The 26,630-nt window shown below is 42.3% G+C and overlaps 2 protein-coding genes across 2 annotated transcripts in view; one reads left to right on the top strand and one right to left on the bottom strand.

The window, feature by feature from the left end:
* Positions 1 to 41: 41 nt before the first annotated feature.
* RPL9 (ribosomal protein L9) lies at positions 42 to 4,070 on the top strand. The gene is made up of 7 exons (XM_059382692.1): positions 42 to 88; positions 175 to 290; positions 868 to 963; positions 2,138 to 2,270; positions 3,313 to 3,393; positions 3,611 to 3,725; positions 3,979 to 4,070. The coding sequence occupies exons 1-6, from the start codon at positions 43 to 45 to the stop codon at positions 3,715 to 3,717; spliced, it is 579 nt and encodes a 192-aa protein (XP_059238675.1). The 5' UTR covers position 42; the 3' UTR covers positions 3,718 to 3,725; positions 3,979 to 4,070.
* A 3,585-nt stretch (positions 4,071 to 7,655) lies between these two features.
* The window catches only part of KLB (klotho beta), a 35,052-nt gene continuing 16,077 nt past the window's right edge, over positions 7,656 to 26,630 (bottom strand). Inside the window, exons 2-5 of the mRNA XM_059382659.1 lie at positions 23,544 to 24,054; positions 20,519 to 20,787; positions 12,913 to 14,056; positions 7,656 to 9,428 (exon numbers count right to left, since the gene is read on the bottom strand). Of these exons, the coding sequence (XP_059238642.1) occupies positions 9,064 to 9,428; positions 12,913 to 14,056; positions 20,519 to 20,787; positions 23,544 to 24,054 (2,289 nt within the window). The 3' untranslated portion in view covers positions 7,656 to 9,063. The remainder of the gene's footprint in view (positions 9,429 to 12,912; positions 14,057 to 20,518; positions 20,788 to 23,543; positions 24,055 to 26,630) is intronic.

The raw sequence follows: 26,630 nt of genomic DNA, 5'->3' as shown, positions 1-26,630 counted from the left end.
GCCCCGCGCCGGCCTCGTAACCGCAGGGGTCTGTGTTTCAGGATGAAGACCATTCTCAGCAATCAGACGGTCGACATCCCGGAGAATGGTATGAGACCTGATGTTTGTGCTCCTCTTGGTCTTTACTGCCTGCTTTGTACCTGGTTCCGGGGCCTCACAGATGCTCTCTTTCAGTCGACATCACCCTGAAGGGACGCACGGTGATCGTGAAGGGCCCCAGAGGAACCCTGCGAAGGGACTTCAACCACATCAACGTAGAACTCAGTCTTCTTGGAAAGAAAAAGAAGAGGGTGAGATGCGGCTCGTGTCGTGTTCTGTTTCCCCTTCCGACCCATCCGTGGCTGGGGTGGAAGGGAGTGATGTAGTAACCCCGGATTTGGTGGCTGTAGGAATGACAGAACCGAGATTCCTTGTTTAAGCTTGAAATCGGGTGTGGGATGGTGTGGCTAGGGTCGGCGGGACTGCTTCCGTGAGGTCGGGAGAGCGAATTCTGATGATAAAGCTCAGTGTTCCTACCGTAGTCGTCGTCAGCATCAGGATCTTAATACTGTCACCAGTGGGTCACCAGTGGGTGACAGTATTAGGAATCTTAGGGACCAGGCAGGTCTTGGAAGCCTGATGTTTTAGTTTTCTAGGAGTGAAGTTGGATGTAACTTGAAAAATGAGTATTTTTGGGGTTGGCATTCCCTTGTGAAATGTGTTTCCTGACGTCTAGTATCAAAAAAGATCATAATGGAGGACTTCAGACGTGATTGCTTTAATGGGGGCTAATGCTCGAATCCAGAGCAATTCCCTGAGTATGTGGATTTTTCTCTCAGGCATCTGTATTACAGGAAGGAATCATACGACGTGTTTGTTCTGTTTCAGCTCCGAGTTGACAAATGGTGGGGGAACAGAAAAGAGCTGGCTACGGTTCGCACCATCTGTAGTCACGTGCAGAACATGATCAAGGGCGTTACACTGGTAAGCAGACGGTCAGACGGCCTCCTTTCGGGAGGGGAGGCTTCTTTGCTGTCACGCATGCATGCAGCCTGAGTGTCTGCTGCGGAAAGTAGACTATGCCTGTAGTTCATGGAGGTATTTGGGGAAGGGTGATCTTGGCAGTTTATAATCGGCATCTGTGGGTCTTGAGGATTGAGTCTTGATAGTAGGCTAATGGCGTTTTTTTGGGGGGGGGGGTAGGATGTGTGGTGTTTTTGTTTTTGTTTTTATATAGAAACGTAGCACATAGGACAGGTTTTGATTTCTTGTTAGCCTGCCACTCTCCAAAGGCGCCTCTTGAAGGGGCAGAAGAAGCTGGATCTCCTTTCAGCAGTCCCTGTCTACTTTCCTAAAAGTGTTTTTGTTGTCATTCTCTTTACAATTCTATTTCCCCCAAGTCTTTAAGATAAAGTTCATTTTGCTGTCTTTGCTGAAATGTTTTTCTTCACATTAAAACTCGGTCCTTTCAGAATGTGCCTCAGTAATGGCACCCTTCAGCTCCATTATAAGCCAGTTGGGTCATGTTTCCCCTATTTACTCTTGGCTGCCAGGCTAAGTTCCTCGAGGGCAGAGGGCCTGTCTGAGTTGTCATCTGGTATACTGGGGTATACCTTAGTAACTCAGTAAATGTTAGTCTAGTGCCCAAGATGAAGGGCTTTGGGGTTCTCTCTCTCTCTCTTTTTTTTTTTTTTTTTAAGATTTTATTTATTTGACAGAGATCACAAGTAGGCAGAGAGGCAGGCAGAGAGAGAGGAGGAAGCAGGCTCCCCGATGAGCAGAGAGCCCGATGCGGAGCTCGATCCCAGAACCCTGAGATCATGACCTGAGCCAAAGGCAGAGGCTTTAACCCACTGAGCCACCCAGGTGCCCCTGGGGTTCTCATTTTTAAAAGCTGACTTTGTTTACTGTGGTCATAGGAGGTAGTAAAATAAATGCTTCCTTAAAGAACTTGAGAGTCTATTGAAGAAAGTCAGAAGCATGTATACAATTTGGAAGATTTGGTACAAGTGACCACTGTTACAAAATCTTGACAATGAGTGCTAAGTGAGGACTGTTTCATTTTTAAACTACAAATAATGTAAGCACCCTACAAAATTTAAAAACTGGATTTGTCTTTCAAATTGTCAGCTTTGCTAATAGTTTGTTTTCTTGATAGGGCTTCCGATACAAGATGAGGTCTGTGTATGCTCACTTCCCCATCAACGTTGTTATTCAGGAGAATGGTTCTCTTGTTGAAATCCGAAATTTCTTGGGTGAAAAATATATCCGCAGGGTTCGGATGAGGCCAGGTATGTGCCTACCTTCAGATATGGTTCTGAAATGTTTACCTGTGAAGACTGGTGTTTGGGCTGGCTATAAATCCTTATTTATTTCAGAATTGTCCATTTTGATTATGTATGTAATAACTCTTGATGTTAAGGTTTTGTATTGTATTCATACTCATTGTGATTCTTAAAAGCTTATATGTTAGTTTCAGGGGGTGTTAGCTATGTTTAATTCTCTTTGCAAACTGAAATCCTAAAAAATATTGGACTAGTGGTTAATAGCATAGACTGCTTAGGTTCAAATCTCAGTTCTATTGGCTTTGGGCAAATCATCTACTTTTAGCTCATTTTATTTATCCAAAATTGGGAACATCTCATGTCTAGATGAATTAAAATTAAAATATACTTGGAACATTTCTTGCTTGATACATAATAAACACAGAAGCATTAAAAGTATTTTTAATTTTGACATTAGAAAATTGTATGTGCGTATTTTTAAACAATTTATTTTTAGGTAATCTCCACTGAATCCCAAGATCAAGAAACAAATGCTCCACTGACTAAGCCAGCCAGGTGCCCCAACATTAAAAATTTTAAAGCTTAGTGCTCTCTTGATGCTGCTCTCTTGATTCCATTGGGGTAGGAAGAAGGAATTCTTAGTACCATTTAATGAGTTTACAAAAATACTTTGTGGTATTAGCTATGGTCAGCAGCATTTAATGGGAACCCTTATATAAAAAAAAACTTGAGAGGTACCAAATCTATACAGTAGGAATAAGACTTGATAAGAAAGCTGTGGACAGTTAAATTGAATACTATCTTCTCATACTCCTTGACTGAATCCCTGAAAGTCTAACTACTCTGGAAAAGATTCATTCAAGCAGGAACACAAACAAGATTTTGTCCAGATTAAGTCAGGTCCTATAAAAATCAGAATCTCAACAAGTGTCATTTGTTGTGTAAAATTGTAAATGCAATAAGTTGCTACTGTAAATGTTTTTAAAGTAAGTATTGTACAGATTTGATTTTATGTTTACCCTGTGTGAATGCTTTCTCCCCTTTTTAGGTGTTGCTTGTTCTGTATCTCAAGCCCAAAAAGATGAGTTAATTCTTGAAGGAAATGACATTGAACTTGTATCGAACTCAGGTTTGTTTGTTTAGTATGCCTAATTATGTCTACAGAATTTTGTCTTGTAGTTGAATACGTGGTATTCTGCTCATTGGGTGAGCTTTTTCATTTGTGAAATTAAGTAAAAAGTACCTCAAAGATAATAGGTTTTAAGTATGGCATATAATAAAATCCTTTTATTTTAAGATGAATTTGGCTGGTAATGTAATTTCCTTATCTTTTTTACTGTTAATAGCTGCTTTGATTCAGCAAGCCACAACTGTTAAAAACAAGGATATCAGAAAATTTTTGGATGGTATCTATGTTTCTGAAAAAGGAACAGTTCAGCAGGCTGATGAATAAGATCTGAGGTAGGTTCTTGCAGTGTCTGTAAGTTTCCATACTGATTTTTAGAGGTCTTAATTTACTAAGAGTCTGAAACTGGAGTTGTAATGGCAGAAGGTGAGTTACATTCTGGAATACAGTAGATGGCAGAATAAGAAAAGTGACATACATTTTTATTATAAACTAGTAATCTAAACGATGTTTTAGGTTATTGAGAGTAGAATTTAGTTTTGGAGGGTATTGATGGAAATTGATAGATCTTTTTATTCCCTCTTACAGTTGTCCATCTGCAGAAACAGCGAGAAGCCGGATGATTTTTCAGACTTATTTGTGATATTTTAAAGATGCAATAAAAGCTTTACTGATTTGTGGCTTTTTCTTTTTCTTTTCCTTTTTTTTTTTTTTAAGATTTTAATTATTTGATGGACACAGTGCAAGAGAGCGTGAGTGGACTGGGGAGGGACAGGAGAGGGAGCAGTAGGCTGGGCCACTTAGACGTCTCTGGGACTTTTTCTTAAACCAATAAGCCTTCCCAACTATTCGGCAGGTAATCATTCGGAAGTAAATTGTAGTGTGCTAAGAATAGTAACAAGGAATAAAATAGGAGTTTTTTCTAGTAAAACTTCGAGGGAGAATTGGCTTTTAGTTTTTTGAAGGAATATCAAGGGCATTTCAGGCAAGAGGAATGTAGTACCAGTGACAGGCAACAGCATGTGACTTCATCATTGGATGTAGAACTTTTGGGGGGAGCTCCTGAAGGTATCTAATTTTGCAGAGGCATAAATTTTGAATATTTGTTAGGTAAGTGTGCTTGAGCCACTTTCCTGTATACCCTTAACTTGGAAAAAGCGGGGGGGACAAAGTGATAGGGTTAATTTGTGTGTGATAAATGTGTCTAAAATGCTCTCAGTCTTCACACTCTACCCTACCTCAGCCATTACTCCCACATGATAGTCCTTGTTATATTTAGAAACATAACCTTTCCAAAATCTTAATTCTATGTGTCACACTTGAAATGTGTTACCATACTGGTTGCCCTCAGCCTCTCCAGTTTTCCCGTCTCATTTGTTGAAAACTCCAGCATTCTGATTTCTCGGGCAAAACACTCAACTTTGATTTCTCTTAAACACTATACATGAAATCCATTGGAGAAGTGTAGGCTCTGCCTTCAAAGTAAGGTATGTTTTAAGGATTTATATTAAGAAGAAGAGGGGGGCTACCTGGGTGGCTCAGTCAATTAGGCATCTGCCTTAGGGCTCAGGTCATAATCTCAGGGTCCGGGATTGAGCCCCATGTTGGACTCCTTGCTCAGCGGGGAGCTTCTCTGCCTGCTCCCTACTTGTGCCCTCTCGCTTTGTTGATCTTGAAGAAAAAAAGGAGCAACTGTTTGGAACGTATGGATCTTACTGAGATCTTGATTTTAAATGAGCCAACTAGATATTTTAAGGAGTTAATCTTTGGTAAGTTTTTAAGAAATAGAAGTGAAATAATCAACTATAGTTTGCTTTGAAATATTTGAAGTGGGGTTAGGGAAGGCACCGGTGGGGCTCTAAGTGCTGTTTACTACCTATAAGTTGATAACTTGTTGAAACTAAACAGGATTCACTGTGCCTACTTTAAGTTCTGAAATTTTTTGTAACAAAATAAACTACATTTTGGCTTGGGTTAGTATAATAGCTCTTGAACTGGTCTGCTTTGTTCTTGTCCTCTGTTTTCAGCAGTAACCAGAGTGCTTTTCTCAAACTCCACTCCCTCTTAACCTTTCTGATAGACTGGCTGAACTGACCTTGCTTTTCTCAGTACCACTGCCTTAAAACCTTTAGAAGTTCTTTCCCTCTGGAGTGGCAACTTAACCTTCAGGTCTGTTGTCAAACATTTTCGGTGAAGCCTGCTTTGATCTGCCTATCAGTTGTGTTCACCCCTCACCGCTGTCTTACCATATACACCTTTCCCTCTGCTTCACTTGTTTTTGTCCATAGCATTTAGAATGTAATATTCTTCACTTTGTTGTGTATTGATTGTGTGCTTTTTTTTCTTGTTAGAATGTAAACTGTGAGGATGGATCTTTTCTCACTAGGATATTCCAAGTACCTGGAACAGTAATGGTCTGGTATATAGCTATTTGCTGAGTGAATGGTACATAGATTGCCAGGGAGATTAAAGTATAAAAACTGTAATATCAGTGGGGCTGGAAAGAAGTGTTTTGGAAGGCATTGAGGATTTCAAAACCGATTTTGAGGGTTGAGGAAGAAGTTTCCAAATGTTACTATTACAGAGGGTGTTAAAATTGAGAATGTCAGTGTGTGGGCCGTGGTAGCAGCTGTGGGAGTAAGTGTAATTTCTCACAGCAAAGTGGATTGACATGGTGGCTGAGACTTCACAGGGTAACTGTTGGAAGCTGGTTGTAGCTAAGTGGTGCTTTTCACTTAAATTGGATGTGGTAAGGAAAAATCTAGTTTCCCCTGGGAAGAATTCCATGTCTTCAGTGTCTACAATGGATAATAAGCACTTGTGTGTTATTCTCCCAACTCTGAGGTTTAGATACCCACATTTTATAATGAGAAAACATACTCCAAAGAAAGTTATCTAGGATGCACAGTTTGGGAAGATGGACAGAGGTAGTATTGGGTAGAATCCAATTATACACCAGACCCATTCATATTTTATGGTTCTTAAAATTGACCAGATTGTTAGTATAAATGATCAGCATAAACCAGTTTATTTGGAATAAATGACATTGAGAATTCAATAATTAGTCGAAATGTACTGACCACCTAATATTACAGAGGATCTTTAAACACCATGGCTATATTGTAATAGTTTCCATATGTACCAGACTTGTTTGTGAAAGACAGGGTTGTTACATTGAATATACAAACTAATACACACATACAAAATAGAACACACGTTAATTAGATTTTAAGAGGACTCCCCACCCCACCCCCCAGCAAGTCCCAGTCCTAAATTCTGAAAATACCCAGTCAAAAGCTTTTCAGTTTAAAATGACAATTTTTAAATGAGTTTGGGATAAACCTGAACATTAAGTATAATCAATCATGACTTAGATTAAATATTTACCTAAGGATTCTTGTATGATGAGTTCCCAGGTGTAAGCATTGGTTTGCGACTTGACGGGGAGTTTAAGGCGAGGTAACATTTGAAAAAGGACACAAGTTTTAACTTCAGCTCTAAATGTCAAGACAAAGTATTGAAGGTTAATGGCAAACTGAATACAAGATACTTTTAAATCAGAGCACAAAGTATTGAGACATGAGAAAAGCAAAACCTTTTTTTTTTTTTTTTAAGATTTTATTGATTTATTTGTCAGAGAGAGTACAGGCAGGCAGAGTAGCAGGCAGAGGCAGAGGGAGAAGCAGGCTCCCCGCAGAGCAAGGAGCCTGATATGGGACTCAATCCCAGGATGCTGGGATCATGACCTGAGGTGAAGGCAGTCGCTTAACCGACTGAGCCACCCAGGGACGCCTGGGTGGCTCAGTTGGTTAAGCAAAACCTTAGTTCTAAATCTTTGTTATTCCTATGACTGAATATGCATCCCTTTTTCAAGATGTAGGATATTAAGAAGTAAAAAGTTGGCAATAAGTTGTTCAACTGATAATTCATATGAGAATATTCACTAAAACTTTGGAATCTGAATCCATGTGGCTTCAGCCAGGTGGTGTTTTTAAATGACCATCATTCCACATAGTTAACATTAAAACTTCCTACATAGTTAATATTAAAACAACCAGTTGTAATTGTGGATAGCTTTAGGTCAACGATGGGAGTTTTCAAACAGGAAATAACAAAAATTACTTGAAAGCATAAAGAGCTTAACCGCCAAAGCTGGGAGAGTGTATACAGGAGAAGAAGAATAGGAAACCACAATTACTGTTTGAATTTGACCAGCCAAAAAGCAAACCGATTTTCCATCAGTTTTGCATTTACTTGACCAATTGTGTTACCTCATTACAGTATCTTTGAAACTTCCTTCTATTCATTATCAGTTTGAATCTCTCATTCTGATAATTTGGCTTCTGACAGGTAGACCTGAAAAGCAATCACAACTGCCTTAATTTAGGATGGTTTCCTACCAAGATTTTTTGAAGAAAACTTTCCTTTGACTCAGTAAATTCTTGGAGAGTGTGGACAGTGATTAGCTATTATGCAAAATGGGTAGTTATTTAAATGCTGAGTAACCTAAAGAATGGGTATGAATGGGTTTACATTCAGGTTTTCTTCCTCTAAAATTTAGAATACACTGAACAAATCTTAAGTATAAGAGTTCAAGAAAGTCAAGCTCCTAATTTAGATTTAAGAATTTACTTAATCCAGCTTCAAAAGATGCAGTGGAAAGTTTTAACTCCTTCAGACCCATCAACATTCTGAATTGTATCCAGAGGCACAGTTGCAAGGTCCAGACTGAGCTGCGCTCTATACCTTTTTGAGAGGTGCCTATATTCACATGGTGTCAGAACAGTGGAGCTCCCCAGGAGAGCGCAAGTCTTCTGGAATAATATGATCCTTTGATAACTTTATAATAAAACAAACATTACATTATTTTAGAATATTTAGCTTTCCTAACTATGTAAGATCTTGTTTGTTGCCTCACAAAAAACCAAGTGAGGAAGAATGCTGTCATTTTGCCTAAAGAGGAATTTGCTTTACTGTGAGGTTGAGTGCTGTCTCCATAGGCAGTTGGGTCTAGCTCTTAATCTTAGTTCTGTGATCTTACCATGAAATGAGTCATGGAAGTTCTGTGTTTTTAAGTCAGATCTGATATGAGAGGGGCCTCACGAAATACCATGTTTTATAAGTGATGATTTTTATTTCTTTTGAGAAAAACTAGGATCAATGTGCTTAAGAGTCTGTGCTGGAGCTGATGATGAATAAGCACTACTTAGCCTATTACGTATTTTCTACAAGGGAATTAGAAGTGACAGAATAATCACTGACTATCCACTGTTAAGAGTTATAAATTTCTGCTGTGAGTCTAGCAAAAGTTGCACTTTTTTCTATGTAATTTGTTATAACTATCGATGGTAGTTATAGAAGAAAGCTAGAGAAGAATGATGGATAACAGCTCATTACACTTAATGAAGCAGAGTATCAGATAATCCTCCCAACTTACTGTCTGGGTAAAGCTTTTATCTTCAGATGCAAGAACTGAATTCAGGAATGTGAACACCTAATGGAAAATTCATTTGGACCATGCAGCAGAGACCTCGATTGTCATCACCTTGGTTACCACTAGTATTTCAGATTGTCTTCTATAAGTTACCAGTGTATGGAACTGGAGTGGATTTTCAGACTTTCTATCATGCCGACAGAAATAGGATCAGTTTCACTAAGAACTTCTCTGTGGCCTTACTTTAATGGTATATGTTGTAAGTTCTTTGCTTTCCAAATTTTTCTTCTCTTTCGCTTATGAAAAATGGTAATTGATAAAAGTAGAACCAGGGTGGAGAAGAAGCAACAACCAAAGAATATCAATGGTTTCTTTTGCACAAGAAATAAGCAGACCATGCACTCCGTGTTTCTTTGAGTCTGATTGCATCTAGGACTCATGTTCTCAGAAGGGAAGCCACTGTTGCCAATCAGGTTGTTGTAAAGCTGAACTGAGGATTTAGCTTTGAAATCAGATGTGAAGAATCCAAATCTGGGTTTAGATTTTTCTTCAGTCAGTTTGAATGCATAATAGCCTTTAATTTTGACTTTATCAATTAGGTGTGCTGAAAAATATCAGAAATGAACATTAATCACAAATGAAGTATAAAATATCTGAGTTAGAATTTAGTTTCCACTGAAATAAGCTAAACTCGAAATAGCAATTGTCATTAAAGGGTTCTGACTTTTTTTTTTTTTTAAGATTTTATTTATTTATTTGACAGAAATCACAAGTAGTTGGAGAGGCAGGCAGAGAGAGAGAGAGAGGGAAGCAGGCTCCCCGCTGAGCAGAGAGCCCGATGCGGGACTCGATCCCAGGACCCTGAGATCATGACCTGAGCCGAAGGCAGCAGCCTAACCCACTGAGCCACCCAGGCGCCCTGACATTCTTTTATGATTGAAAAATAGGCAAAAATATGTGTAATTAAGCTTTAAAAATTCAAAGTAAAACTGATTCATAAGTAATACAAAAACGGGTGGGGGCAGGGCACAAAAGCAAACTTAAGAAGAACTGGAGCCATGATAAAAGGATTTAACTGCCATTATGTTCATTTGGTCACAAGCAGAAAAATCTTGTCTATTTGACCTGATTTCCAGACCTCAAATGTGCTCTTGGTGCTGCCCAATAACCACACATGGTTTCCCCTAGTCTTGACTGATACATACCTCTCCCTCAAACTGTCATCCTTGCTTTGAAAGGATGACCTTCCAACCTACTTCACTTAAAAACTGAAGTACTCAGGGGAGAATTCTTCAATTTTGCGCCATCACATCTGTCCACCTACTATCATACTTCTGTTACTATGGATGACCTCTCCATATTCCTAGAAGGCTGACTCTTCACTTCTACACTAAGTTTATTCTCTCTTGTTTACTCAAGGACATCTCCGTCTGTTTTCCCCTTCTCATGTATTACCCCTCACTATTGGGTCATTTCCGTATGAACGTGCTACAACTTCTGGCTCTCCATTAGTCATCTTAATAGCATGGCTTCTAGTCACTCTTAATGCTTTCTCATCTCTTTGACCTCTTTGAAGTGTTCCAGGGCTCAGGCTTCTCTGATTGCTCCCTTGTGATATCTAGGCTTATTGTTTCTAAATACCATTCTTGCTTTTTTTTTTTAAGATTTTATTTACTCATTAGGAGAGCACAAGCAGAGGAAGAAGCAGGCTCCCTGCAGAGCAAGGAGCCAGATTTGGGACTTGATCCCAGGACTCCAGGATCATGACCTGAGATGAAGGCAGACGCTTAACCCACTGAGCCACCCAGGAGTCCCACCATTCTTGCACTTAACTGCCGAGTCTGTATCTCCGCCCCAGACTTACCTGAATCTGAGACTCCAGTTAGCCTATTTGACATCTCCAACTGGATGTCTAATAGACATCTCAAACTTAAACTGTGCAAAACCAAACAACTCCAAAAGTCTACCAGTCTCCTCCAACCAGTAAATGGCCACTGCCGCTTTAGTTGCTCAAACCAAAACAGATTCATTCTTCACTCTTTTCTCACACACTCCATCTAATTCTGTTGACTTTACCTTCAAAATAAATCCAAAATCTAGCCACTTCTCACCATCTCCACTTAATAACCTAATCCAATCCCCCATTATTTCTTTTTTAGACTACTCCAACCCTCCCTGATTCTGTTCTTTGTCCTTTACAACGTATCCAAAAAGAGCTGCCAGAGTGATTTTTTAAAAGTATGGGTTAGATCATGTGCCCTTCTGTTTAAAACCTTCCATAGGGCGCCTGGGTGGCTCAGTGAGTTAAGCCGCTGCCTTCGGCTCAGGTCATGATCTCAGGGTCCTGGGATCGAGTCCCGCATCGGGCTCTCTGCTCAGCAGGGAGCCCGCTTCCCTCTCTCTCTCTCTGCCTGTCTCTCCATCTACTTGTGATTTCTCTCTGTCAAATAAATAAATAAAATCTTTAAAAAAAAATAAAAAATAAAAAAAAATAAAACCTTCCATAGCCTGCCAATTCCAGAGTGTAAGAGCCACAGTTCTTCTGATGGCTTACTAAGCCCTGTCTGATCTGCCTCTTCTATTTCCTTGACCTCATCTCTGATTACTTCTGTTGCTCCTGCTTCCACCACTTTGACCTTCTTTCTGAACCTCACGCAGGCCAGGCATGCTCCCATATTAGGGTTTTTGCATTTGCTCTTCTCTCACCTGGAACACTTCACAGAGAACTGCACAGGTTTGCCCTGTTGCTCCTCCAGGTCTTTGAAGACTTCCCCAGCCACGCCTTAGAATTGTAACTACTCCTACACCCCACTCCGGGTCACCCTCTTCCCTGCTATTCTCTGCAGAACTTTTTGCCTCTGACATGCTATTTATCTTATCTGTTGACTCTCATCCCACAAAAATTGAGGCTTCATGAGGACAGTAATCTTTACTTTGTTCAGTGATGAGTTTCTGCCTGTATTAGGTGCTCAGTAAATAAGTATATTTCTGGGATCTTTTTGTTGCTTTAACAAGTCTATTGTAGACATTTAGAAATATTTAAAAAATGTTAGCCAGTACTGGGAAGAGTATATAAGATACTCTCAAACACTGATGCTTGCTTCCACTAAAATAGATAAAATTGAGGAATTTTTTTAAAAAAAGTATTAAAAAAATTACAGTTTGTGGGTGCCTGGGTGTGTCAGTTGGTTAAATGTCTGCCTTTGACTCATGTCATGATCCTAGGGTCCTGGGATCGAGTCCTGTGTGTCAGGCTCCCTGCTCAGCAGAGCGTCTCCTTCCTCTGCACCCCTCCACCTCGTGCTCCCACACTCTCTTGCAAAAATAAATAAAATACTTAAAAAATAGAGCTTGTTTGGGCAGGGGGATGGAAACTGCTGTTTATAACATTTGACCCAATAATTCCACAGTGGGCAGTCCTTAAGAAGATAATCAGAAATGAAGACAAAGATTTATATTCAAAGGTACTTGTTTTAGTTAAAAAAAAAAAAAAGAAAACAAAAAAAACCCAGGTCAAACAGGAATGCTTAAATGCGTAAAGATGTGTCCATATGATGCGATATTAAGCAATCATTAAAATAATATTAAGACGGGGCGCCTAGGAGGCTCAGCCGGTGACGGTCTGCCTTCAGCTCGGGTCATGATCCCAGCAGCCTGGGATGGAGCCCCGCATCCCGCTACTTGCTCAGCAGAGGGTCAGCTTTTCCCTTTTCCCCTCTGCCTCTCTCCCTGCTCATGCTTGCTCTCTCTCTCTCAAATAAATAAAAATCTTAAAAAAAAAAAATTAAGGCAATTCTAGTGACATGGGACACATCGTGTGATACTTTATTTGGATACAAAACTTCCACTTGTACTAAAACTGTCTAGTTTGCTGGGACGGTATAATCCAGTAAAATACCAACAGAGCTTGTTTGCGGGAGTGAGATTTCAGGTGACTTGGTTTTGTGCTCTGTGTTTTGTGTTCATACTTTTCTAACCTTGCCGAATTTCCCGTCAGGAGCGGGCGCGGTCACTAGCGCGCCTCCTGCCCTGGTTCTCCGTTCGCCCGAGCCCGCGGTGCCTTGGTGCGGGGTCGGCCCGCGCCTCACCTTTCAGAGCCTCCTGAACGTACTTCTCCAGGTAGTACTTGCGCAGTTCGTCGTTGTCCAGAGACCGGTCGTCGATGCCGTTGGCCGTGATGTAGACATCCACGTCGCCGTAGTTCCTGCGGATCCAGCCGAGCACCTTGCGCTCCCCCCACGGCAGCACCGCCAGGCGGCTGGGGGAGCTCAGGCAGGTGATGTCCTGCAGGAACTGCACGTCCCTGTCTGCGTCGTAGCGGCTGCCGTTCTGGCGCGCGTGCATCACGAAGCGGGTGGTGAAGTGGTTGAGCGCGTAGAAGTCGGCGGCGCCCTTGACCAGCCGCCGCTCCTCCTCGGTGAACCGCGGCAGGGCGGAGCGCGACAGCCCCTGCCTGTTCTTGAGCGCGATGTACTCGCGCATGGCCCGCGGGTAGTCGCCGGTCTTGAAGAGCGGCTCTGCGAACCAGGCGATTTCGAACTGGAGGAAGCGCTCGGCCGCCTGCCAGTGCGAGCGGGCGTAGGGGTTGGCGGGCTCGGCCCAGTCCGAGTGCAGGGACAGCGACACGGCCCCGCGCTGCGCCGGCCGGTAGCGCCCATCGTAGAGGCGCCACACCAGGGCGTGGGCGATCAGCAGGTGGTGCGCCGCCCGGTAGGTGTCGTTACCGGTGTGGCTGTACACGTCGCTCAGCCGGTTGGGCTCGTTGATGGTGATCCAGAGCTTCACCAGGTCCCCCAGCTCCTGGAAGCACAGCCCGGCGTAGTCCCGGAAGGCCTGGGCGGTGGCCGGGTTCAGCCACCCCCCGCTGCGCAGCAGGGGCGTGGGGAGGCCCAGGTGCGCGTGCGTCGGGTAGTACAGGGTGACCATGGGGGAGATGTGGAGCTTCAGCCCCTCGCTGACCACACACCTGTAGTACCTCAGAGCTTGTCGGTTGACCACGGACAGGTTGCCCGTGGGAAGGATGGAGGGCCAGTCCAGAGCGAACCTGTAGTGAGTGACTTTCATTCTCGCCAGCATCTCCAGCTGTCTTTTGATGCTGACGAAGTCTGTGCATTGAGCTGGCCGCGTTTTCAGCCTCACCCCTTCCACTCGGTGCAACAGTCTGTTGCCTGTCACGTTCCACACGTACAGGTGAGGGTCGCTGAACTGTGGGGAGGAAGCCACCACCTTGGGCTGTGAAAGACACGCACGTTCAAGATTTTATTTATTATTGATTTGTCACAGAGAGAGACAGAGAGAGCACAAGCAGTGGGGAGGGGCAGAGGGAGAAGCATGCTTCCTGCTGAGCAATGAGCCGGATGTGGGGCTCCATCCCAGGACCTCGGGATCATGACCTGAGCACAAGGCAGATGGATAACTGCCTGAGCCACCCACCCAGGCATCCAGAAAAACAAGCACATTCAAGTGAATCACACCCCACAGACAGGCCCTTAGCATGCATCGTCTAAGAGGAAGATGGGCCCCATCTTATTGTGCCTCTTCCTGACAATAGAGAAAATAAATGATGCATGTAGCCTTCGAAACCACCGGCCCTTTCCTGCAGTTCCCATGGTGACATCATAGAAGAGTCCTGCTGGATGAACCTCCCTTCTAGCTCTTGAAATCTCCCAGGGAGACCAGAAAACCGGGAAGGAACCATACAGGGGCTTGGCCTCAAAGACAAGTTGTTTTTCAGAACCCCCTGAGAAATTGTTTCCTAGTTCGTTTGTCCTAAAAACTGAAGTCACCCAGTGGGGCTCACATGATTCTGTTGAAATGCATCAGGAAATTGGGCTTGTACCCTCATAAGGAATCGTGAAAGCTGGACCTTCCAAACCCTGCCATAACTTGACAGCAAAGTTAAAATTCTAGTCGTAGAGGATTTCATGGAGACCAGGACTTGGAGTTGAGGTGGCTGGTTGACCCAGCCACAGTTCCTGAAAGAAGCCAGTGAGGTAGCAAATCACCGCTTGCACTTGCTGAGTCCAACTCTCTAACACATTATATTTGAAAAGTCCAAGTGATGTCACATGTGTATCATGTTGTCCCCACCGACGTGCCTGTGAGAACACCGCATTTCTTCATCCAACAGAATACAGAACACCCTCTTAAGGCAAGATGTTTGGATTATGACTGGAAAAAAACAGTAAAATTTCCCCAGAAACTCCCAAATTGACTCTTGGATCTGATGATGATGTGTTACACCCCACCCCCCACTGAGGAGCTAACTCTCGACTCCTTTCCTCATTTTACCCTTTTGAAACTGGGGCTTGGCAACTCTGTCTAGTGACAGAGTAATCTCACCCGCCTCACAGGTGTGTTGTGACGAGTCAATGACTCTGGGAAAGCACTCTGTCAACTCTAAAGCAATCTACAAACATAAGGTAGCCATTACTTGGGTTTAGTTTTCCGTGGTTGTAATAATTGCCTGCAAGGCCTTTGAGGCTAAATTAAAACAGAAGAGAGCTTAAGAAAAAACACTTCCAAATTTGAAATTAATAAGAGAAAATACAAGTTCTGTACTTGTTTCCAAGTAACTTTTCTTCCTGTGGTTGAATTTAAGTGCACCTGGAAAAAATGATAATTAACCTTTGGTAAATATTTTCCCTCTAATTGTTTTCTCGTGTGTCATCCTTCATAGTCTAATTACAAAACCATATCACTGCCCACTTACCATCTGCCAACCAGTTATCTAGAACATTAAACTGAGAGAACACCGATCATGTGAGCATGAAGTTAAATCTGCATATAATTATTTGAGTAAAATCCTTCTAGCTTAGATTGGCAATCTCAGTGTTTTCAAACCTCAGCACATCTTAATATTGAAAGGGTGTTTAGAAAGAGCAATCTTGCTATGAGATAAGGCAAGATCAAATGAAAATCTGTCTTTTAAAAACCTCCAACAGGGACGCCTGGGTGGCTCAATTGGTTGGACGACTGCCTTCGGCTCAGGTCATGATCCTGGAGTCCTGGGATCGAGTCCCACATTGGACTCCCAGCTCCATGGGGAGTCTGCTTCTCTCTCTGACCTTCTCCTCGTTCATGCTCTCTCTCATGCCAAGCAGAGAGCCCGATGAGGGACTCGATCCCAGAACCCCGAGATCATGACCCGAGTCGAAGGCAGCGGCTTAACCCACTGAGCCACCCAGACACCCCCAGAACATTACTTCTTAATGTTTACTCTCAAGTAAATAAATAAAATCTTTAAAAAAAAATAAAAACCTCCAACAAGTATTCAGTTTAGCAAGTGGGTATGATTATTATGCTAAGAGATCTAATTGGGGGTGGTGAACCATGATCTCAACCCTAGCTCCCAAGAGCTTAGTCCTAAAATTCTGTTTCCCACTGAGAGGATGCTGGAGTCCTTGGAGAAATGGTTTATTCCAGTCTGCGGCAGGAAGAGAATGAGGTGATGCTGGTACATCTTATGCCAGAAAAAATAAGGATGTACTTAAAAACTGAAAAGGAGGGCGCCTGGGTGGCTCAGTGGGTTAAGCCGCTGCCTTCGGCTCAGGTCATGATCTCAGGGTCCTGGGATCGAGTCCCGCATCGGGCTCTCTGCTCAGCAGGGAGCCTGCTTCCTCCTCTCTCTCTCTCTCTCTCTCTGCCTGCCTCTCTGCCTACTTGTAATCTCTGTCTGTCAAATAAAAAAAATAAATAAAATCTTTAAAAAAAAAAAACTGAAAAGGAAATGTCAGAAAGACACAGGAGCAGTTTGAAAGGCCACCTTTGAGATAATCTGAGCATCGAAAGGACTAATGAAAACAATGACAGTAATGAATTATAATGCATTGAAATTAATAGAATTACCTAATATATGAAGAGGGAATAATTAGAAATTAACCATTTTATACTCTGCAAAGTAATAGTTCAGGTAAAGTTTATGAATCAATATTAAGACCATTTTAGTGACATGCTGTTCGGAAGGAGGATATCTATATGGTCTCAAAGTGTCACCAGAACATTACTTCTTTTTTTTTTTTTAAAGATTTTATTTATTAACTTGACAGAGAGAAATCACAAGTAGACGGAGAGGCAGCCAGAGAGAGAGAGAGGGAAGCAGGCTCCCTGCCAAGCAGAGAGCCCGATGAGGGACTCGATCCCAGAACCCCGAGATCATGACCCGAGCCGAAGGCAGCGGCTTAACCCACTGAGCCACCCAGGCACCCCCAGAACATTACTTCTTAATTACAAATGGAAAAGTTACCGTTCAATGAAGAGATCTTGCAAATGTTACCTTAGTCAAGAAATGTGGTAACTACTACTTCAACACATTAACATTTTCCATAATGAAACAATGATATCCTGTGCTTCCTGATGTGATATATTGGGAAACAGACAACTTCATTTACATAGTATCTTTCCAGAACTGTATCAAATCCAATAAAGAAACAAATCCAGAACATGAGACATTCTACAATCAATTGGTCTGGGCTCTTCAAAAATCCCAATACCTTTCTTGGGGGAATTATTCTGAGTTAAAGGAGACTAAAGATGAATGACAATGAATGTGTCATCCTTGTTTGTATTCTTGATCTAAAATTTTTAAAAAAATCTATAAGGGACATTTTGGGAACATTTAGGATAATTTGAATATGGAATGTATGTTAGATTATATTGAATCAATATTAAATATTATGGGTATGACAATATTATAATGACATAGACTGTCCTTATTTTTAGGAGACACATTTGAGTAGAAATATTTTGGGTAATAATATAATATATATATTATATACATAATATATAATATAATAATAATGTTTGCAACTTTTCACTGGCTTATAAAAGAGAGATAAAACAATGTGGCAAAATGTTAACAATTGGTCAGTCTTGATGAAGGGAACATGGGTGTTAATTGTACTCATTTGAAATTTCTCAATACCAAATGTTAGAGGAGAAAAGAATACTGAGAGGCTGGGGAAAATAAGATGGGGATGTTTGTGGGTAGGCTCACTACTATTTTTCAGGTGTTACTTTAATTTTGTCACTCTATAGAAGACATCAATTTTTTTGGGCACCTATTCATACATCCTCTGGCTGATTTTTCAAAAAGCATTCTAATTTTCCTTGGCAAACAATTCATCCTCACTCTTAGTCCAAGTTCAAGGGAAGCTGATGCCTCACTGGGCTCCAGGCATAAGCATGAAACTCAGAACTGGTTGATCACAGAACTGCTTCCCCTGCCACAGGTGATTCACTCTTGTTCCTCAGAGTAGGGGTAGGGGCCCCCGATGGGGTAGACCTTCACAGCTAATCACTGGGGCACAAATAGGTTTTGAGGTAAAGCAGAAACGTTCAGGTTGTGTCATGTACAGGCAGGAACTCTTGTCTCTCCTGGGATATTTCTTCTCTGGGTGTGGAATTATAGAAAATATAAACCCATTTGAAGTGGTAGGGAAAAGATGGCCTTCCTTTCCATGTGGTGGAGACAGCGACTGGGTAAGTAGTTGGCTCTACAGGGGACACACAGTGAAGATGAGTCACTTCTGTATTTAGGTTACTCTGTGTCTTTTCTCCTGTTATTATCTCTGAGCCTTTACTAAATCATGCCTAAGTATCAACTGGCATTGAGATTCATGACCTGAGAACTCTGTTCACTCATGGTTTGAGCCCTTTTGTCTGACCCCATCCCTTATAGATCTTGCTGTCTTTTCATCTGCTTCTAGAATACAGGCCGTAGTGTGGCATTGTGACGTCTTATAGCATGGTGTCAGGAAACAGATCTGGGTACTCTGAACAAGTTATGTAACCTCCCTAAGCCTCAGTTTCCTTGCTTGTAAAATGAGGGCTTTATGATTTAGGAGAGAGAATGTGCATATATACAACAGTTGTATGCTTGGCACATAATAAGAGCTTAAAAGATAGTTGCTATTATTGTGACAAGAGCACTGCAAATACAGGGTTTTTGAGTTGCCTGTTAACAGTTCTGCCACTATTTCTGTTTTCTCGGGCAAGTCACTTAGGTCTCAATTAGGAACCAAAGGGTCTCACTTTTCTAATCCGTAAAATGAAGGATTTGGAATAGGAGATCTCTAATTGGCTCATCTGGCCCTAAAAATTGACTTGAACAATGTCACTTTGCATGGTACGTGGCTGGTGCTCCGTGGCTGCCCTGGTCAGGCACACAGCGAGGAGCAAAGCGTCAAACCTCTCCACCCTCATGCAGGGAAGCCTTGCATTCTAGTAAGGGGAAAACACGATCAACAAAAATCCATAAAGCAGTTATCAGGGGCTGTGGGGGAGGCAAATAGGGAGATATTGGTCAAAGGGCACCAACTTCCAGTGACAAAATTAGGTTCTGAAGATCGGATGTACAGCCTGCTGATTATAGCTAATGATACTAGTATGACATACTCTCAAGTTGCTGGGAGAATAGATCTTAAATGTTCTCACCGCAGAAAGAAAGGGGAATTTTGTTACAGTGGTCATCGTTTTTGGCAATACAGAAACATATCAAGTCATCATGTTGTCCTCCTGGGTGGCTCAGTGGGTTAAGCCGCTGCCTTCGGCTCAGGTCATGATCTCAGGGTCCTGGGATCAGGTCCCGCATCGGGCTCTCTGCTCAGCAGGGAGCCTGCTTCCTCCTCTCTCTCTCTCTGCCTGCCTCTCTGCCTGCTTGTGATCTCTCTCTGTCAAATAAATAAAGAAAATCTTTAAAAAAAAAAAAACTTACACCATGTTGCATGTCCATTACCTCTCGATAAGGCTAAAGGAAAAAAATGTGTGAAGTACATAATAGTATGTTAGCTAGTGATGAATAGGATATACAGGGGAAACAGGGAAGAAAGGGGAATGAGAGGATTGTGATTTTTCTTCTTTTTTTTTCTTTTTTTTTGGAGTGGAGGGAAGCCTTATTGAGAAGGCGGCATTTAAGGAGTAATGTAACGAAGGTGATGAATGAGAATGGGAGACCTCACGAGGATACAGAGATAAGGCAAATTTTTCAAACCTGTCAAAGAACAGGAACCACTTAAATCAAGGGCCACCAATAACTGGCTTTTGGCAAAACATAATCTAGAAAAAAAATTTGTGATTTTGATGCTACTGACCAATGACTAAGATCCCTTTAGACCATATACTTCTTTTTTTTTTTTTAAAGATTTTATTTATTTATTTGACAGAGATCACAAGTAGGCAGAGAGGCAGGCAGAGAGAGAGAGAGAGGAGGAAGCAGGCTCCCCGCTGAGCAGAGAGCCCTAGACCATATACTTCTTGAGGGCAGCCTCTCATCACCATCGCCAAAGAGAAATTCTGGCATATGAAAGAAAGGCTCTGGGAAAGCACCAAATCTCATCTTCCTTCCTCTTCCTCTCAACTCCCCTCCAGAACCTCCAAATAATCATATTTGCTATTGTCTGACGGCTGTCATCAAGTCCACAAAATAAAATATTGTGACCTGGGGCGCCTGGGTGGCTCAGTGGGTTAAAGCTCTGTCTTTGGCTCGGGTCATGATCTCAGGGTGCTGGGATCGAGCCCCGCATTGGGCTCTCTGCTCAGCAGGGAGCCTGCTTCCCCATCTCTCTGACTGCCTCTCTGCCTACTTGTGATCTGTGTCTGCCAAATAAATAAATAAAATCTTAAAAAAACAAAACAAAAAAAAACACTGTGACCTATTTGCACCCATTTAGAGTTACTTCATAAGCCGTCACTCACCTTAAGGACAGATTCGGTGACTCCCCACGAGAAGTCGCAGGGAAACTGACCCCGCACATCTGGGGTGGACTCCTTGAAAGTAAAACCATTCTCCTGTATGATCTGTTTGTAGTAAAGTGCCGAAGACTTGGGCTTTCTTTCTTTTTGCTTACTATTCAAATCCACATAAAATAATCCTCGGCGAGTGGCGTAAGCATCCTGCCATTCAAAGCCATCCAGGAGGGACCAGGCAGTGTAGCCAAACACTTGTATTCCATCAAACCTTATAGCTGCACAGAGGAAGAAAAGCAGAGATGTTCACTCTGGTTTGTGTTTCTGATTCGCAATCTACCGGGGGACGTGTTGCCGGGAGCATATGGGGAAACAACTTTTATCCTCATTTGCAGGCTTGTGATAGACAATAGAAAATTCCCATTGCTACTTGAAAAGCGGCAGCTATTTTCATCCGGAATGCTCCTCCCCCTTACCTACAACAAGGGAAAGACACGGTTCAAGGGTCAAGTTTAAAATTCTTCTTTGGAGCCCCAGGTGGTTCAGTTGTTAGGCGTTTGCGTTCAGCACAGGTCATGATACCAGGGTCCTGGGATCAAGTCCCTCATCCGGCTCCCCGATCAGCGGGAAGCCTGCTTCACCTTATCCCACTCCCCCTGGTTGGGTTCCCTCTCTTGCTATGTCTATCTCTGTCAAATAAATAAATAAAATCTTAAAAAAATAAAATTAAAAATATTCCTGAGAATAGTAGTGTGCAAATCTGCACCAGAAGACATAGAAATCCCCCAGAACCCTTTGGGACCAAGGCAGATGTCTGTTCGTGATCAAGAGTGTCTCATTTCAAGCTTGGGTTAGGTCCCATTTCATCTTCTATGAAACTACCCTTTAAGGACTGAAAAATCAGCTTTGGGAATGAACATAAGTGAACGTACATATAAGAAGAAACAAGGACAGTGCTGTGGGAGAATGCGCCAGCAGAGGGGCAGGGCACAGGAGGCTGCTGTGCTCCTAGGAGGCTGCTCTTGGGCAAGTTTCTTAACAGAAAAGGTTGGAAAACATCTCTCAGGATCTTTCTAGCATTAAAAACTCTGATTCAATAATAACTTTTTTTTTTTTTTTAAGTAATCTCTATATCCAATGTAGGACTTGAACCTACAATCCCAAGATCAAGAGTCTCGTGCTCTACTGACAGAACCAGCCAGGCACCTGTGATTCAATAACTTTTAGAAATTGGGTAAAAATGAAATATGGTAATCAACAGCAACAGTAAAAGTAACAAATATCCAAATCAACCTCAAACTATTTTTCTTTTCTTAAAAGCTTTCATTTTCATGCTGCTTCTTCCCAAAGTTTGGGGCAACAAGATCTTGCTCTCCCCGAGGACCCTCCCTGAAAGTTCTCCAGCAGAACCTTTCCTCTAGGCTTGCGACTTCTAAATTTTAAATAATCAATTAATGAATTAATCAGTTTGTGTATTTATTTATTTTTAGTTTATTTACTTTTGAGTAAATAAATATTCCCATCATGGGACTGGAGCTCACCACCCCAAGATCGAGAGTTGCATCCTCAAGGGTGCCTGGGTGGCTCAGTCGGTTAAGCAGCTGACTCTTGGTTTTGACTCGGGTCATGATCTCAGGGTTCTGAGATGGAGTCCCGTGACAGACTCTGGTGGTCAGTACAGAGTCTGCTTGTTCCTCTCCTTCTGCTCTGACCTCAGTCACACGTACTCTGTCTCTCATAAATAAAATCCTAAAAAAAGAGAGATAGCTGCATGCTCCACTAGGCACATGACTTCTTTTTTTTTTTTCCAAAGACTTTATTAATTTGACAGAGAGAACACAAGCAGGCAGAGTAGCAGGCAGAGGCAGAGAGAGAAGCAGGCTCCCTGCTGAGCAAGGAACCAGAGGTGGGACTTGAACCCAGGACCCTGGGACCATGACCTGAGCTGAAGGCAGCCGCCCCACCAACTGAGCCACCCAGGCATCCTGGCATGTGACTTCTAAAGAGAGCTACAAACTTCTAGAAAGATCTGCTGAGAATTTCTTTGGTGAAATGGAGCCAAGCTCTGTAGGGGAAAGACCTACCACAACGTGGTCTTATCTTCTGCTTCATTATTTCAATCAGCCACCTGTAGATGTCACTACTTGAGTAGTGGAAAAGGAAGGAGGGGCTTAGTAGGGATCAGAGAAATATCCAGGAGCAACAGAAATTACTCAGCTTTGCCATTCATGGCTCATTGTTTGTCTTCAGACCTTTTCACCATTTAGTCATGTAATAGAATAAAAAGAGCACAATTTCTTTCTTTTTTTTTTTTTTAAGATTTATTTATTTGGAGATCAACTGGGGGAAGGGGAAGAGGAGAAGGAGAGAAGCAGACTCCCCGCTGAGCATGGAACCCGTTATGGGGCTCGAACCCACGACCCTGAGATCACAACCTGAGCCGAAATCAAGAGTGGCATGCTCAACGATTGAGCCACCCAGGTATCCTTAAAAAAAGCACAATTTCAGGAAAAGCTTTCAGCATCTTAGACCACGTTACTACTGTTAGAAAACTTTGGGGAATATCTCTTGTAGTATATGTTCTTTTAAAAAGAATGAGATAGCATCAGGGTGCCTGGGTGGCTCAGTCGGTTAAGAGTCTGACTCTTGGTTTTGGCTCAGGTCATGATCTCAGGGTTGTGAGATGGAGCTCTGCAGGAGGCTCTCTGCTCAGCTCGAAATCTGCTTGAGAATCTCTTTCTTCCTCTCCCTCTGCACCCCCCCTCTCAAATAAATAAATACATTTTTAAAATCTTAAAAAAAAAAGCATGATAAGCCCCTTGTTGCCAATTAAGGGTATATATCTACAGTCTAGTATTATTCTGTACCCAAACTTTTATTTAAAAAGGACATGAGAGTAACATAAAATTAACATAAACATTAACATAGGTCAATGGGAAAACCCAACAACCATAATCATGTCTGAAGATGACTTTAAGTGTCCTATGGTATAAGTATTCAAAGGTCTAAAAAATCGAGCTAATGTGCAACCAACCTTGAAGAACCTGGTTGAGGAAATTCTTCATCATGTAGATGGCTGTGGTGTCTTCTGTCTTCACATGACTGTCTGTGAACCAACCATTCTCAGCAATCAAGATCCGAGGGTTGTCATATTCCAGTTTAATCCAATTCAGCACTTCTCTTAAATTGAGTGACACATTTTGTCCCATTTTAGCCATGGTGTTCTGGGGCTTGAAATTGTTGGGTCCAAAGGAAAAGGCAAAGAAGTCAGCGGTGCCCCTCACATCCTTCTTCTCTGCTTCAGAGAAAAGGGGCAGAATGGAGAACGACTTCTTTTTCATCATCTCTGGATAGTCTCCATCCCCGTGGATAGGGTTGGCAAACCACCCGAGCACTGAAACCATGGACTGTTGACACTTGAGTATATCCACCATGTTTTCAGATCTGTTTGGCTCAATCCAATGGGATCCCAATGTGATTGACACCAAACCCTTCTGATGTGGGCGGAAATTTGTGTTGTAGTTATGCCAAACTTTTGAATGAGCCTGATAAGAAGAAAATATCATTAATCTTTCTTGTCCTTACTCACACGTATTGTAATTTGGCTGGTAGAAAGTCTTTTCATGGACAAACTAGTGACACACAGGGTGACCCAGGGGAGAGCTATCAGGGAACCCTGATGATCTCAAAGTCTGTTCTCTGTCTGCCTTTTCCTGTGCCTTCAACAGAAAGCCTCTCCTATATGATTGTCAAGGGGCAGGCAGAGAGTCCTGATCTTTCATTGTTCTATGGAATCTCCTTTTAGCCCTAACTTAGAAGTCCAAGATAATGCACTCTCAAAATCCTGTAAATGGATAATAGAGCCCACCTTCTAGACTTCTGAAGACTGACTGAATTAATATATGTAAAGGACTTTAGAACAGTATCTGGCATGGAGTAACTCCTACATAAGCCATTATTATTACTACTATGACTATTATTTTTATAACATTATTATTATTAAGACGATTTTATTTTTAAAACTCTTCTTTTATAACCCTATTATTATTAATATAACAGTTATTATTACCCTTATTAAAGAAGGGTGGCAGGGACTATACAAAGCAGGAAAGAGTGTGGGTTTTGGGTTCGGGCTTGAAGTTCAGGAACTTACCATGTGGCCTTGGACAATTCACTTCACCTTTCTGAAATCTCTTAGTATCTTCAGCTGTGAAATGAAGTTAATTCTAATGCCCTTTGTAAAGTTGTTAGATACAATGCTAACGTATATATTAAATATGTAGCAGACCATAAGGCATGTAGGAGGTAGTGCTCAAAGATGCCTGTTATTACTATTGGTCCTCCCAGAATTTATATTTCCAGTTGAGCTTTCTGATAACAGAGCCTCAGGATAGGTTTCCAGTCTGTTTAATAGGTATGCACTGAGTGCTTACTTAATGCTTGATTTGCCCTGCCCGGAGAGGCTGAAATAAATGGCAGGAGAATGTGCCTTCAGGAGCCAATCATCTTATTGAGAAAATAAGACTGAATGTGTGAAAATATAAATGGCATAAAATATAAATATAAATATAAAATGGCATAAAGTAGGTCATTAAGTGAAAAATTAGTGAAAAGTTTGGTGGGGAGCCTGGGTGGCTCAGTGGGTTAAAGCCTCTGCCTTCGGCTCGGGTCATGATCCCGGGGCTCTCTGCTCAGCGGGGAGCCTGCTTCCCCCCTCTCTCTCTGCCTGTCTCTCTGCTTGTGATCTCTGTCTGTCAAATAAATAAAATATAAAAAAAAAAAAAAAGAAAAAGAAAAGTTTGGTGAAGAGCCACAAGCTGTATCAGGAAGAAAAAATATCAAGGCCTACAATTAAGGACTCGAGGCTAGTTAATGCTCAAGGTCACCTTGTGACCTGGACAGGCTTAGAATTGTCCTTTATCTGTGTGACAGCATCTCTTCCCCTCAGACTTGCTTGCCTCTTGATGTCTCCTCCCAGGTGTTGCAATTTCTCCTCTCTTTGGTGTTTCTAAAACAAGTGCACAAACCCTTACTATTTTTTAAAAAATTTTACTTATTTGACAGAGAGAGAGAGATCACAAGTAGACAGAGAGGCAGGCAGAGTGAGAGGGGAAGCAGGCTCCCTGCTGAGCAGAGAGCCCGATGCGGGGCTTGGTCCCTGGACCCTGAGATTATGACCTGAGCCAAAGGCAGAGGCTTAACCCCCTGAGCCACCCAGGTGCCCACAAACCCTTACTATTTTTAACTCACAGTATCTGCTTTCTGTTCTGTTCCATAGCTTGTCATTTGCTCATTAGAAATATTTTATATTGGGTTGAATGATCTGAAATGCCTTTATGTAGGCCAGAAACCATCAAATCTGAGCAATGGTTCAAACCTAATAGATCCTGGGGCATCTGGGTGGCTCAGTCGGTTGAGGGTCGGAAGCTTGATTTCAGCTCAGGTCATGATCTTGGGCTCCTGGGATGGAGCCCCACGACCGACCAGCTTCCGGTTCCGGGAGTCTGCTTGACCCCCTTCCCTCTGCTCCTCCCTTGCTCGTGTGCATGTGCGTGGACGTGTGCTCTCTCTCTCAAATAAATAAAGGAATCTTTAAAGCAACAACAACAACCTAATAGATCCTGTGGACACTGAAAATGTCCCATACATTGGACTAGGATGGGGAGAGATAGGTGTTAACATAGGAAGAAAGGATTCCCAGACTGATGGATGCCTCCTTGCTTTACGCAAAATAGCTCATTTAAATCACCCCCTGAAAGATTTTCGGAAGGAGCAGATGCTTTGAAGTATTACCTATGTTCCACCAGTCCTTACTCAATTTTCACTGGAAGATCCCAGAATCATTTAGCACCCAAACATTCCCGAGGATACTTAAGAATGGTCTCCTTCTGGGGAAGTTTCAGGCCGCCGCCTGACTTCAGCTTCTGGAAGGAATCACAGGGGAGCCTGGGACAGCCTTCACCTCAAGTGGACTTAGTTGCTCTTTGTGGGCTTTTCTGGGGCTGGAATCCCCATAGAAAGACTTGAAGACTGCTTTTTTTTTTTTTTTTCCCTGATTTGATACAAAAGCAATCATTAGAACCCAAAGGCAGCATTCTTAGCTCTATTCTGATCTGTGCCT

Source organism: Mustela nigripes, chromosome 1 (assembly GCF_022355385.1).
Source record: "Mustela nigripes isolate SB6536 chromosome 1, MUSNIG.SB6536, whole genome shotgun sequence".
Taxonomy (NCBI): domain Eukaryota; kingdom Metazoa; phylum Chordata; class Mammalia; order Carnivora; family Mustelidae; genus Mustela; species Mustela nigripes.
The sequence above is the reverse complement of the archived record's forward strand: the minus strand, read 5'-3'. Positions and strand labels throughout refer to the sequence as shown.